General features: G+C 55.0%; 2 protein-coding genes across 2 annotated transcripts in view; one reads left to right on the top strand and one right to left on the bottom strand.

Annotated features, from left to right (window-relative positions):
- DNAI1 (dynein axonemal intermediate chain 1) overlaps positions 1-11,018 on the top strand; it is a 67,706-nt gene extending 56,688 nt beyond the window's left edge. The window contains exons 14-20 of the mRNA XM_068973630.1: positions 786-875; positions 1,003-1,090; positions 1,602-1,681; positions 3,573-3,721; positions 3,827-3,926; positions 7,627-7,812; positions 10,920-11,018. Of these exons, the coding sequence (XP_068829731.1) occupies positions 786-875; positions 1,003-1,090; positions 1,602-1,681; positions 3,573-3,721; positions 3,827-3,926; positions 7,627-7,812; positions 10,920-11,018 (792 nt within the window). The remainder of the gene's footprint in view (positions 1-785; positions 876-1,002; positions 1,091-1,601; positions 1,682-3,572; positions 3,722-3,826; positions 3,927-7,626; positions 7,813-10,919) is intronic.
- Positions 11,019-11,709: 691 nt separating this feature from the next.
- ENHO (energy homeostasis associated) lies at positions 11,710-12,036 on the bottom strand. The gene has a single exon (XM_068974708.1). It carries the CDS (start codon positions 11,942-11,944, stop codon positions 11,714-11,716), a length of 231 nt encoding a protein of 76 aa, XP_068830809.1. The 5' UTR covers positions 11,945-12,036; the 3' UTR covers positions 11,710-11,713.
- Positions 12,037-13,508: the final 1,472 nt, after the last annotated feature.

The following is a 13,508-nucleotide window of genomic DNA, read 5'->3' on the forward strand; positions in this document are numbered from 1 at the left end:
CAGATAGTAAAGATTCTGCCTGCAATGCAGGAGACCTGGGTTTGATCCCTGCATCGGGAAGATCCCCTGGAGAAGGGAATGGCAACCCACCCCAGTATTCTTGCACAGAGAAGCCGCATGGACAGAGGAGCCTGGTGGGCTACAGATCATGGGGTTGAAAAGAGTCAGACACAACTGATCAACCCACACCACATATGCCCCACCCCCCCATTCCCAACCAGAAGAAGGGCTTGTTCTACAACCAAACGGATTCCCAGGAGTTTTTCTCAAGGAGCAAAAAGGGGTCTGCAGATGGAGGTGTCTGAAAGTTAAGGTTACAATGGACACCCTCTTTCCCTTTGTAAACAGTATTTTTATACTTCATCCTAACCATCTCAGGTTTTATACATGGAATCCCACAAATCGGGGTTTTCTGTTCCTCCCCCCATGTGGGTGAGAGTGGGGAAAAGGTACGTATTTAAAGAAAATAAAATTTAACAACAAGTTTCTCTAAACAAACAAACAAAAAACAGGGCTCCTAGCTGCCAACGCAGAGAGGAACCAGGTACCTCCACTGCTGAGCCCGGAGACTGGGGCAGTGCCCCACTGGCACATTGCCTCAGGATGCTCGGGGTGGGGGGTGGTGAGTGAGGAGGGAGGGCAGGCCCATCATGGGACCCTAGGAAATGGGCTCCCAGAACTGGCTTCTGGGCCTCAGAAGGGTCCTTGAGTGAGCCCTGCTCAGCTCGCAGCCCTAACCCGACACCCTCGCAGGGCCCCAGAGCTCACAGTGTGGAATGTTGCAGGTCAGGTGGCAGAAGGATGACATGGACCATAACCTCAACTTCTTCTCTGTGTCGTCCGACGGCAGGATTGTGTCTTGGACGCTCGTGAAGGTGCGTGTTTCCCAGGAAGGGTCATGCAGGGGTGACGATGGGGAGTGGTGGGAGCCAAATGGCAGGGGACTCCAACCCTGCCGGTCCAGCCCCACCGGTGTGCCTCCCCATCCCTGTGTGACCACAGAGCGAGCTGGTTCACACTGACGTCATCAAGCTGAAGGTGGAGGGCAGCACCACGGAAGGTCTCGAGGGCCTGCAGATACACACAGTGGGTAAGAGCCCCTGCACCTCATCTCCGGCCTGGCCACATCCCCCTGGGCCCAGGAGGTCTGGTCCTCCCTCTTTCTGCACACCCCACTTCCCCTCCTGCTGGGTAGGAGGAGGTAAGGAGAAAGCCTGGTCCTGAGCAGTCTGCAGACCCTCCCTGTTTATGCAGATCAGGCCCCTGTTTACCCAGATCCCATCCCCGTTTACTCAATTCCTCCCCTGTTTATGCAGACCATATCCCTGTTTACCCTGACCCCGACCCTGTTTAACTCAATCCCCACCTTGTTTATCCAGGCCCCATCCCTGTCTGCAGAAGCCCTGGCCCGTTTGCAGAGTTCCAACTGCCGGGCTCTAGCAGCAGCCCAGGGACCCAGTTTCCGTTTGCCTGGCTGGCTCCGGCCCTCATAGTACCCAGACTCAGGCTGTCCCAGGGGAGGGCCTACTGGGTAGAGGTGGATGCTGGGGGCTTCCTTCCCTTCCAGAACTGGCCTAAAGCAGTTCCCTCTTCTCCTAAAGGCTGCGGCACTGCCTTTGACTTCCACAGAGAGATTGACTACCTGTTTCTGGTGGGCACAGAGGAGGGGAAAATCCACAAGGTGAGGCAGCGCTGCGCCGATGCCAGCTTCTTACAGGGCCACTAGACCTGGGAGGTTGTCCATTCGGATGGATCTCGGGGCTCATCAGTACTAGAAGGCTTTCTGGGGAAAGAGAATGCACTGCTTTCTTTAAAAAAAAAAAAGTATTTATTTTTAATTGAAGGATAATTACTTTACAGTATTGTGTTGGTTTCTGCCAAACATCAACATGAATCAGCCATAGGTATACATACGTATGTCCCCTCCCAGAATGTATTTGTTGACCTGCTTGGGTGTCAGGAAGAGGGACTGACTGCAGAAAAGGAGATGAAGAATCTAGAGGGTGACTTTAGCCCAGCTCAGCATCTTTCCCTCATGTCCTGCTCCCTGCCTGGGGGTGAAGGAGGTAGAGCTGGGCACGGGGGTTGCGGGGGAAGAGGTGGGACTTGGAACATCCTGAAAAGACTTCCTAGAGGAGATCTGAACTTGAGCTGAGCTTTGAAGGCTGGGTAACAAGAAAACCTATCTCTGAACAATGGGTTCATCCCAGCTGGTGGTGGGATGGAACTTGGTGGCCCGCTTCTGCCAGGTCTCAGAGTTAGTAGGTGAACATCCTTCTGAACCTTCATCCATCCAGAAATAGCTCCGCTGCAAGCTTTTCTTAGGCTCAGAAACTCAGAATGTTAATTACAGGCAGCCTCCCGGGAGCCCCTGAGGCCCAGGCAGAGCCGATCTGAATGCAAAAGATGTCCCCACCCCCCTTCTCCACCCCTGCTTGTGGCTGTGGGAGACAGGAAGAGACCAGTCAGTCACTCAGTCTCCTGGAGGGAGGAAGTGAAGGGCACAGTGGCCAGGGCAGGAAACCAAATGAGAAATCAGGAGACTGGGACTTGTTCCTGGCTCTGCACTTGCTTTTCTGGGAGCAAATGAAAGTGAAAGTGTTAGTCACTCAGTCATGTCTGACTCTTTGCGACCGAGCCCACCAGGCTCCTCTATCCATGGGATTCTCCAGACAAGAATACTGGAGTGGGTTGCCATGCCTTTCTCCAGGGGATCTTCCCAATGCAGGGACTGAACCCAGGTCTCCCACATTGCAGGCAGATTCTTTACCATGTGAGACACCAGGGAAGCCCCTACCTGAGCAAGGTGGGATGTTTACCACCGCTGCAAGGATTCTGTCTGTGGACTGCTGGTGGATCCAGGGCTCTGTCTGCCTGTCCACAGGCCTTGGCGTGGACACAAACTAGACCATACCACCACCAGAACCCCTAGACCTGCTCTGCCTGGGCTCAGGATTGTACTGTGCTTAGTCGTTCAGTCGTGTCTGACTCTTTGTGACCCCCTGGACTGTAGCCCTGCCAGGCTTCTCTGTCCACGGGATTCTCCAGGCAAGAATACTAGAGTAGGTTGCCATGCCTTTCTCCAGGGGATCTTTCCAATGCAGGGATTGAACCCAGGTCTCCCACATTGTAGGCTGATTCTTTACCATGTGAGACACCAGGGAAGCCCCGAAATACTGGAGTGGTTGGCCTATCCCTTCTGTAGTGGATCTTCCTGACCCAGGAATTGAACCAGGGTTTCCTGCATTGCAGGCGGGTTCTTTATCAGCTGAGCTACCAGGGAAGCCTCAGGGAGGAAAGGCCGTTTCTGCCTGGCCTGGAATCCTCTGGGCAGGCTTCCTTCACCCTCCAGGAAGGCTCCCCTGCCCACCCAAACCTCAGTCCCTTAAGCCCCTCCTTTCTCTCTGGTTGCTTTGAGGGTGAGATGAACAGCCAAGAGCTTGGCCCCAGCTCAGCTGGGACAGTGAGGCAGGGCGGGGACAGAAGAGGAATCTCAGGGTCTGACCCTCCAGAGCCCCCTGGGGAAGTGGTGGCTGACCGCGCTCACTCATGCTTCCCCACCCCCACCCCAGTGCTCCAAATCCTACTCCAGCCAGTTCCTCGATACCTACGACGCCCACAACATGGCCGTGGATGCTGTGTCCTGGAACCCCTACCATACCAAGGTCTTCATGTCCTGCAGCTCCGACTGGACAGTGAAGATATGGGACCACACCATCAAGTGAGGGGCCTGCCCTCCCTCAGGCTGCACCCTGGGCGGGGACCGGTAGGGTTCTGGCACCATGAGCCCTCTGTTCTCTCAGCTTTCCGCCCTTCCCCACTGCAGGACCCCGATGTTCATCTATGACCTCAATTCAGCTGTGGGAGACGTGGCCTGGGCACCGTACTCGTCCACTGTGTTCGCAGCAGTCACCACCAATGGGAAGGTAAGTGCCCCTTTCCTGACCCTGCTGACCCCCTACTGAAGACAAGATGAGCCATCTCAGCTGTCCCTCCTGGAGGGCCCACCCCAGGCCCAGGGCAGCTGGGGGAAGGCGGAACATAGGACTCTGTGTGTCCTCAAGGGCCAGGCCACTTGGGGCCCTGTCAAAAGAGGGGTCATTCACGGACTTCCCTGGTGGTCCAGTGGTTAAGAATCCAAAGTGGGGGGATACAGGTTTGATCCCTGGTCCTGGAAGATTCCACATGCATGGGGCAACCAAGTCCATGGGCCACAACTGTTGAACCCACATGCTGCAACTACTGAAGCCCACGTGCCTAGAGCCTGAGAGCCTCAACGAGAGAAGCCACTGCAATAAGAGGCCCAACTAGAGGACACCCACGTGCTGGTAGAGGCCCCGCACAGCCAAAAGTAGATAAATAAGAGAGGGATCTGTCATCCCATGAGGCCTGGAGGAGAGAGTGGAGCTGTTCACCTTGAAGGAGAGAGCAAGATGGGAAATAAGATCCCATGAGGAGGAGCTGTCTTCTCTGAGGGCCATGGGGAGGGAGCTACAGGGTGGGGTGCCAGCTTGATGTAAAGAGAAACTTATACACCAGAGTCAATCTGTGGTCGAAATAGCATCTGAAAGGTAGTGAGGTCCCCATCCCTGGGAGAGTGCAAGCTGAGTCTGAGCGGGCAGGTGGGAGGGGTCTGTGCAACAATAAGAATTGGTGAAAGCTCAAAAACAGCTTGTGGGGAAATTTTTTTGGGGGGAAAGTTTTTATGCAACATAATTTACTTATGGACTTTGATGTAAGCTGAGAGGCACCTGCCAGGAAAGAATAGAGTGTATTAAGGCATCACCCTTAAGTCAGTCATTTATTTGCTGAACAAATGTCTAACCAAGGGCCAACTGTGGCTCCCAACTCCAGGCCAGGGCCTGGTGATTCAGGTGATTCACAGAGCTTATGTTCCAGTGAAGGGAAAGAAATAGAATACAACAACCAAACCCCCAACAGAGTTAAGTGCTGGGCAGAGATCAAAAGAGGATGACATGTGTACACCAGTGTTCACAGCCACATTATTCATAACAGCCAAAAAAGTGGAAACAACCCAAATGTCTGTAATTGATGAATGAGTAAACAATAAGTACTCTATCCATAAGAAGTATTACTCAGCACTAACAAGAAATGTACTACTGATACATGCTATATCATGGATGAACACTGAAAGCATGCTTAGTTTAAGAAGCCAGTCTCAGAGACTTCTCTGGCTGTCCGGTGTTTAAGACTTCGCCTTCCAATGCAGCAGGTATAGGTTTGATCCCTGGTTGGGGAGCTGAGATCCCACATGCCTCTTGGCCAAAAAACCAAAACAGAAAACAGAAGGAATATTGTAACATCTTCAATAAAAACTTTAAACATAGTCCACATCAAAAAAATCTTTTAAAAAATTAAGAAGCCAGTCACAAAAGACCAAACATTTTCTGATTCCATTTATGCAGGTCTAGAATAGACAAGGAGAAGGCAGTGGCACCCCACTCCAGTACTCTTACCTGGAAAATCCCATGGATGGAGGAACCTGGTGGGCTGCAGTCCATGGAGTCGCTGAGAGTCAGACACAACTGAGCGACTTCACTGTCACTTTTCACTTTCATGCTTTGGAGATGGAAATGGCAATCCACTCCAGTGTTCTTGCCTGGAGAATCCCAGGGACGGGGGAGCCTGGTGGGCTGCCATCTATGGGGTCGCACAGAGTCGTACACGACTGAAGCAACTTAGTAGCAGCAGCAGCAGAATAGGCAAATTTACAGAAATAAAGTAGATTTGTGGTTACCTAGGGAAAGAGGGGAGAAGGCAGTGGCACCCCACTCCAGTACTCATGCCTGGAGAATCCCATGGGCAGAGGAGCCTGGTAGGCTGCAGTCCATGGGGTCACTAAGAGTCAGACATGACTGAGCAACTTCACTTTCTCTTTTCACCTTCATGCACTGGAGAAGGAAATGGCAACCCACTCCAGTTTTCTTGCCTGGAGAATCCCAGGGACGGGGGAGCCTGGTGGGCTGCCGTCTATGGGGTCGCACAGAGTCGGACACGACTGAAGCAACTTAGCAGCAGCAGCAGCAGGGAAAGAGGGGTTGGGAGAAAGTGGGTATGACTGGTAATAGGCATAAGGGTTCTTTTGGGGTGATGAAAATGGTCTATACTTGGTTGTGGTGATAGTTATATAACTGTGAATATACTAAAAAACGGGAATTGTATACTTTACATGGGTAAATTTTGTAGTATATTAATTATATCTCCACAAAGCTGTTATGGGGCTTCCCTGATAGCTCACATGGTAAAGAATCCACCTGCAATGCAGGAGACCTGGTTTCCATCCCTGGGTCAGAAAGATCCCCTGGAGAGGGGAATGGCTACCCATTTGTGCCAGGAAAATCCCATAGACAGAGATTCTGGCGGGCTACAGTCCATGGGGTTGCAAAGAGTCAGACATGACTGAGTGACTAACACTTTCCTTTTCAAAGCTGTTATATCTTTAAAAATAGAGTGATGCACAAGGAAAGGACTGGGTGGTCTCTTAGATAAAGTGGTCAGGGAAATCTTTAAGGAGGTGACATTCAAGTAGAGAGCTGGGTCACACCAAAGGGTCAGGTGAAGATGAGTGAGGCCTTCCAGACAAAGGAACTGCTTGCGCAAATGCCCTGAGGGAAGAACAAGCTGGAAAGGTTTAAGGAACAGGAAGTTAGGGTGGCCAGGATCTAGTAGGCAAAGGGCTGAGAGCCTGAGATGAGAGCAAATGGTGCAGAATCGAGAGAAAGAATCAGAATTTTTATGTAGCATGCCCAGGGAGACTATTGGAGGATTCCAGATTTTTAAAAGGTAAGCTACACAGAGGATGGATAAGAGAAGGGTGGGGGGAGATGAAGCAGGAAGACCAGTTAGGATGCTGCATAGCCTAGGCAAAACTTGCTAATGGTTTGGACTTACAATGCAGTAAAAATAAGATCCAACATTTGTTCAGCACCTATATGGCAAGCACTGTCCAAGCACCTGACATATATTCATTTGGTAGAAACCCTGGCTCTGCCACTTACTGGCAAGTTAGGCTTAAGAGCCTCCATCTCCTCATTTATGAAATGTGGAAAATAACAGAACCTACCTGATAGAGTGGCTGTGACTGCGGTAATTAGATGAGGCAACCAGGTAACATGCTTGCCCAGAGTCTAGTACATCATTCTGTAGAAGTTTCTCAGTTGTGTCCGACACTTTGCAACCCCATGGACTGTAGCCCTCCAGGCTCCTCCGTCCATGGAATTCTGCAGGCAAGAATACTGGAGTGGGTTGCCATTCCCTTCTCCAGGGGATCTTTCCAACCTAGGGATTGAACCCAGGTCTCCTGCACTGCAGGCAGATTCTTTACCATCTGAGCCACCAGGAAAGCTGTAAGTGCTCCATAAATGGCAACTGCTATTACTGTTAATTCTGTAGAGACTTAAATTTTCTCCTAAACATTTTATTGTCATTCCCTCAACCACAGGAAAAACAAACAGAGACACAAATCGCCTCTCCTACTGCCTCCAGCTCCAGTGTGCTAGGCTTCTGTCTATTTCCCAAGAAAGTCCAGGGGCAGTTCCTCTGGTTGTGGGGAGCGGGGACAGGGACCCCATTTCCCTGACTGTGCTGACACCTACCTCTTCACAGACCCACGTGTTTGACTTGTCCATCAACAAGTACGAGGCCATCTGCAACCAGCCCGTGGTGGCCAAAAAGAAGAACAAGCTCACCCACGTGCAGTTCAACCCCATCCACCCCATCATCATTGTGGGCGACGACCGAGGGCATGTCACCTGCCTCAAGCTCTCACCCAACTTGCGCAAGATGCCGAAGGTGCAGTCTTGGGGAATTTGGGCTGCCAGGAAAGTCTCCAGGATGGCGGGATGGTGGGGAGGGGGTGGTTGGTGAGAGAAAGGGGAGGAGCCAGGGGATAGCCCCAGGTTTCTGGCTTTGGAGGCCCAGGGTAAGGGTGATGTCATTGTCCAAGTGAGAAGCATAGAAGGAGGTTTGTAGGGGGACAGATGGGTCCTGACACGCTGAATCTGAGCCCCAGGTGGAAACAACAGGTAAGCAGGTGACTAGAGTCCAAAGTCTGGGGGCAGTACGTGGGCATCATTGGCTTGCTTGGTGTTATCCAGGCAGGGGCTCAAAGCTTAGTTTCCAGTCATTTGCTGGGCTTGCACAGAGCTTCAACTCCAATGGTCCCTGAACTGGGAGCTGTGGGTCCACACAGGAAGCAGGAAATGAGCCGTGAGGAGGGTAACTAGGTCAGTAGCTAGGCAGTCCTCCTTTTGAGCTCTGGTTCCTTTCTGGGATCTAGAATGATCCAGAGATCCTGACCAGAGCCCAAGGGCTCTGAATACAGGCCACAGAGCCCAGAGCCATGACCGCAAAGTCTAGATCTCAGAGTCCCGATTCAGACTTAAGAACCCAGACTTTAGAATCCAGAGCCCAAGGGTCCAAATTAAAAATCCCAAACCCCAGATCCCAGTCCTGTCCATTTGGGTGCTAGGAGAGAATTTGCTCCCTGCTAGGTTCTGGACCAAGGTCAGAGCTGAGCTGGGGCTGAGCCACGTTGCCCTGATGACTGTACCCCCTGGGTTGCCATTTGATGCCTTTACTTGCAGTTTGAGGAAACAGCAGGGCCCTCTTTCAACTGCTGACACCTGCCCCCATGTGCCACCACCAAGGCAGGCACCACTGCACTAACCCTCTCATGCCAGCCTGGCCTATTCCCCACCATGGCCAGGGAGGCAAGGGCTAGGATTTTGGCTGGGCCTGTAATTGTAGCCAGCTGGGGGAGGGGGTGGACTTGGCTATAAATACTCAGAAGGCTGCTGAGTGCCTGCAGCTGTGGCCCAGAGGCTGTGGGGTGGGGTGGGGTGGGGTGAGGGGTTGGGGTGGGCGTGGTCTGAAACTCTGCTAAGCCCTGCTAGTTGGCCTCCAGGAGCTGGAGGAAGGCAGTACAATTTGTGGAACAGATAAAATCTGTTCTTGATTTAGTGAGGAGCATGACCCAGGCTTAGGCTGGTAGAGTTGGATAGCCCCGTGGGAGGGATGGTGGTGACCCCTCGGGGCTGGGGGACAGCCATCACACGCTGAAGGGAGTAGATGTGGCGGGAGGCCTGCCTTGCCCACTCTGACCCAGGGAGGCAAGGATCTCCCAGTCTCAACTCCTCAGAGCAAGGGTCAGCATCAGTATCTCTGAGGACCTGAGGACATGGGTACCTGGGAGTCAGAGAACCTGAGCAGGTGACAGCTGGGGGCTAGTTCTTGCATGGACTGGCAGTTCCTCTGAAACTGTCACCTGACTCTATCAGCAGCCAAGTGACTCGGGCCAGAGGAAGTCCTGTGGGCATTCCTCCTGCCCCCCTCTGCAGGCTGCAGTCTCCCTGATCTCCCCAAGAGGGCTGGGCCACAGAGGCCTGACTGCCCAGCCCAAGGAGCGTCCCGTGACTGGTGTCAGAGCCCACCAAAGGTCAAGGCCTACTTTCCCCAACTACTGTCTAGATGGCAACTATAGCTCGGAAAGGCAAGGAACTTGCCCAGAGTCACATAGGGAGTTAACAACTAAAAGCCAGGCTTCCTGACTCCCAGATGAGGTGAGGGTGAGAAGAGAACATGAGGTTAATCTGGGAGACCGAGAGGGGAGAAAGAGACCTCTTTGTCCTCTGCCTCACGAGTGTCGGGGTGAGCGGGGCAGGGGCAAAGGCGCTGAGCCTCGAGGGGAGGGGGAGACAGATTTGGGAACAGGTGCAGGAGTCATGCCAGGAGGAAATCTGAGCTCCACCGGGTGTTGGCAGCCAAGATGGGCCAGAAAAGGGCCTGCGGGCCCCACCTCTCCCCCCACCTCACAGCCATGGCCAGATCCGGGCTGGGTCCCCAGCAGGCAAGGCTGGGGCAGGTGCCAGTGAGCCCTGGGCACAGGTGGCTGAGAGGGCAGGGGGCTCGGGTACAGAGGGAAGGCGAGAAATGGCAGCTCCCCCAGCCCAGCCCACATCACATTGCCTGGACAGAAGGGAGGATGGCACTGGTGCTGGTCTGCTAAGGAGCTCGCAGGCCTGTCACACACACCCAGTGACCCAACACTAAGTAAGAGTGTGTGTGTGTGTGTGTCAGTGTGTGTGTGTGTGTGTGTGTCAGTCGTGTCTCTTTTGTGACCCACGGACTAGGATAGGATTTCCCAGGCAGTGAGTTGCCATTTCCTACTCCAGTGGATCTTCCCGACCCAGGGGTCAAACCCATGTCCCTTGCATCTCCTACATCTTCAGGCATTCTTTACCACCGCACTACATGCAAAACCCCATGGCCAGGGGTGGGGGGTGGGGTCATTAATTCAAGACCCGCTGTTCTTGGAGACAGTCCCAGCTGAGGACATCTGGAACCACATGGGACATGCCATCTGCCTTCCTGACACCCTCCCTCACCTGGGGATAACTGACACAGCAGGCCTGGCCCCAAGTGGTACCCCACTCCCTGCCTGAGCTGGAAGTACTGGGTCAGAGTACTAGGTGAGGGCACCTGTGGCTTTGTCCACACTTTCCCTCCACAAACACACACCTCTTAGCTCCTTGTTAGGACTCAGCCAGAGACTTTCCTGTAGGAAGGGTGGTCCTGACTGGTAGAGGTCTGGGACTACAGCTCTTCCTGGCTTGCCCCACCCCAGCCCCCCACCCCCACCATCAGGATACTATGTCCATCTGAGGTTCAGAAACAAGAGCTAGATGTTTCTTCCAGGCCTTAGCTGGGCCCTGGTCATCGAACCTGAGATGGGGAAGAATCCTGCAGAGGTGGGGGGAGGCAGGAGTCCAGAAGCTAACTGGGCAGGAGAGGGCATGGCAGTGCTGGGGTAAGCTGGGCTGAGGAGGTGATGCTGGGAGGCAGCAAGAGATGGCCCTCCCTCACCAGTCCTCCCTGGTGTATACTTCTCTTCTCCCCAGGAGAAGAAGGGCCAGGAAGTACAGAAGGGGCCAGCTGTGGAGATCGCAAAATTGGACAAACTGCTGAACCTGGTGAGGGAAGTGAAAACCAAGACCTGAGGGCCTGGCCTCCGAACCTGGCCCATGTCTTGAACCTAGTACTTGTAGCCCCTGACCCTGATACCCCAGTCCAGCCTTAGTACCCAGTATGTGTCTGACACTACCCCTGATCAGGTCCCAGTGCCCTGCTCTGGCCCTGGTCCCATCACCTCACCCCAGGACTTGGTCCTCAACCCCTGTTACCCTCTCCTACTTTGCACAAATAAACCTGTGTCTGGAAATCTACCCGCATCTTTAATTTTGCTACAGCAGGGCACCCAGGAAGAGGAGAGAATCTCAGGGTAGAGTCTTAGATCCATTTATTATCCAGCAAACAGTAGGAGGACCAGAGGAGGGGCCCAGCCTGGACACCCTCCCATTATTGCCATGGATTCTAGTTTGCTTCCCCAACCTTGAGGGCTGAGAGGCGCTTGGCCTAGGGGGAGGGTGGACCCCACCCCCGACCGCTGGGATGGAGCAGAGTCCAGATGGCCCTGGCCCTAGCACCAACTCATGAACCCCTGCCCCAGGCCTGTCTACCTAGGGACAGGGCCCCTCTTGGAGCCAGGCCGACCAGACACTGGGCAGCTAGGTCCAGTTCCACACAGGCTGGACTCTGAGTTCTGGACCCCAGGCCAGCTGGACCCTGGGATCCCGATTCCAGATGCCAGGTGGGGTGGACTTAAGTCCCAGACTCCGGGCTAGGCCAGGGGCCTTCAGGGCTGCAGCAGGTAGCTGCCTTCATGGCTGGGCTTCTGGGGTGGAGGCGCCTTCTCAGGACAGGGGCCAGGGCTGGAGTTGGGACTGGATTCGGAGAGGGAGTCTATGTTGGCAGAGCGCGAGTGGCAGGCCCAGCAGAGGATGACCCAGAGCAGCAGCAGCAAGAAGCCGACGAGGCCGTTGCAGATGATGGCGATGAGGGCCCCCTGGGAGAGGGCTGCCCCCATGACGGGCGCACCCTCAGACGAGCACAGGCTGAGAAGCTGCCTCAATGGCAGGACCCATGCCGAAGCGGGGTGCTGGGACAGCCGGCCTTCCACGCACTCAGCGATCCCTGGGCAGTGGAGATGTCTGAGCCTGTGGGGGGGGTACAGAGCAGAGGCAAAGCATGGTGAGGAGGAAAGGGGAGGGTGAGGCCGAGGAGGAGAGGGTGGAGAAGAGAGCCCTCTCCCATACCTCCAGCCTCCCAACAGGTCTAAACACCTCACAGAGCCAGGACCTGGCTCTGGGCACCTGGATGGGGGTGTGGCCACAGTGGGGAAGCCGGAGTGGGCATGGCCTGGACCTGCCCACTGAACGTCCAGCCCTCAGAAAAACTGTAAGAGTGGGTGGGATTGAGGAAGCCCAAGGCCTTGAAGGATGGGCACTGTGACCAGCTTTGGTGTGGCCTGGGCACCTCCCTGCTCTCAGGACTTCAGCCAACCAGCCCAGAAGACCTCCAGAGGTGCCAGCTCACACAGAGGGAACTTTGTGGAGGCCTGGCAGGCGTGTGTGGGTCTGTGTATCCAAAACTGTGTACCTAGGTGCGCCTCTCAGAGAGACTGTTTCACCAGGTCAGGTGCGTGTGTCTCTGTGTCTGGCTCTTACTCTGTCCCTTGGTTCTTGCCTGGATGTGCACCTCAGCCTCTGTATACCCACCTCCGGTGTGTACCCATCTGTAGCTCTCTTTATATCTGTCTCTCTTATGTGTCCCCATCTCTGAGTCCTGAGTGTCTCTCTTGTGTCTCCTTTCTCTCCTAGTCTATTTCTTTGTGTATCTCTGGATCAGTCTCTGCATGCCTAGGTCTCTTGTGTCTCTCGTCTCTTTCTTCCCCGCTGTGTGTCCATCTGTCCCCGTGGACGTGTCTCACTCCCCTCTCTGTGAGGTCTCTGTAGTTCTGTGCGTCTCTCGCGTGTCTTTGTGTCTGACTCTCTTTCTCCCCGGCTGTGTCTCTGAGTCTTAAGCCTTTTTATCTCCGTCTCTGGTTCTCAACCCCCATGCCCGTGGTGGGTGGGCCCCTCTTACCTGAGTTAAGCCCGGTGCGCGCCCGCGGGAGGATCCGGGGTAGCGGGATGCTGGGCGCCGAATGATGCTCGGGAACCTGCGGGCGGGGGGCAGCGGGAGGCGGGCAGGGGTGACTTCCCCTCCCCAGGCCCTCCCCCTCGGCAGCGCAGCCTCCGCCGGCCGCTCCCGCCGCGGCGCGACCGGGGCGGCCTCTGCCGCGGGCGGTCTGCGGCGAGCGGCCACCTCCTCCCCCTGGGGCGGCGCCTCCTCCGCGGCCGCGGCCGCTCGCCTGCTCGCACGGCGGCGCTCGGGCGGCGGCGGCGGTCTGGGCGCGGAGTTCGGCTAGGCTCGGCTGCGTTCGGCTACGTTCGGCTGGGCTCGACTGGTCTCTCGGCTAGGCTCGGCCAGGCTCCGCCGGCCGCAAAAACAGCGAAGGAGCCCCGCCTCCTGGGAGGCTGCGGCCGGCGGCTTGCCGGAGGAGGAGCCATCCCTCGCCGCTGCCGCTATTTAATTGGCTCCCCGTGCCA

This window comes from Capricornis sumatraensis, chromosome 6 (genome assembly GCF_032405125.1).
Source record: "Capricornis sumatraensis isolate serow.1 chromosome 6, serow.2, whole genome shotgun sequence".
NCBI lineage: Eukaryota > Metazoa > Chordata > Mammalia > Artiodactyla > Bovidae > Capricornis > Capricornis sumatraensis.

Coding starts and splice junctions, on each gene's coding strand:
- ENHO (XM_068974708.1), bottom strand. CDS start 11,944: ATGGGGGCAGCCCTCTCCCAGGGGGCCCTCATCGCCATCATCTGCAAC.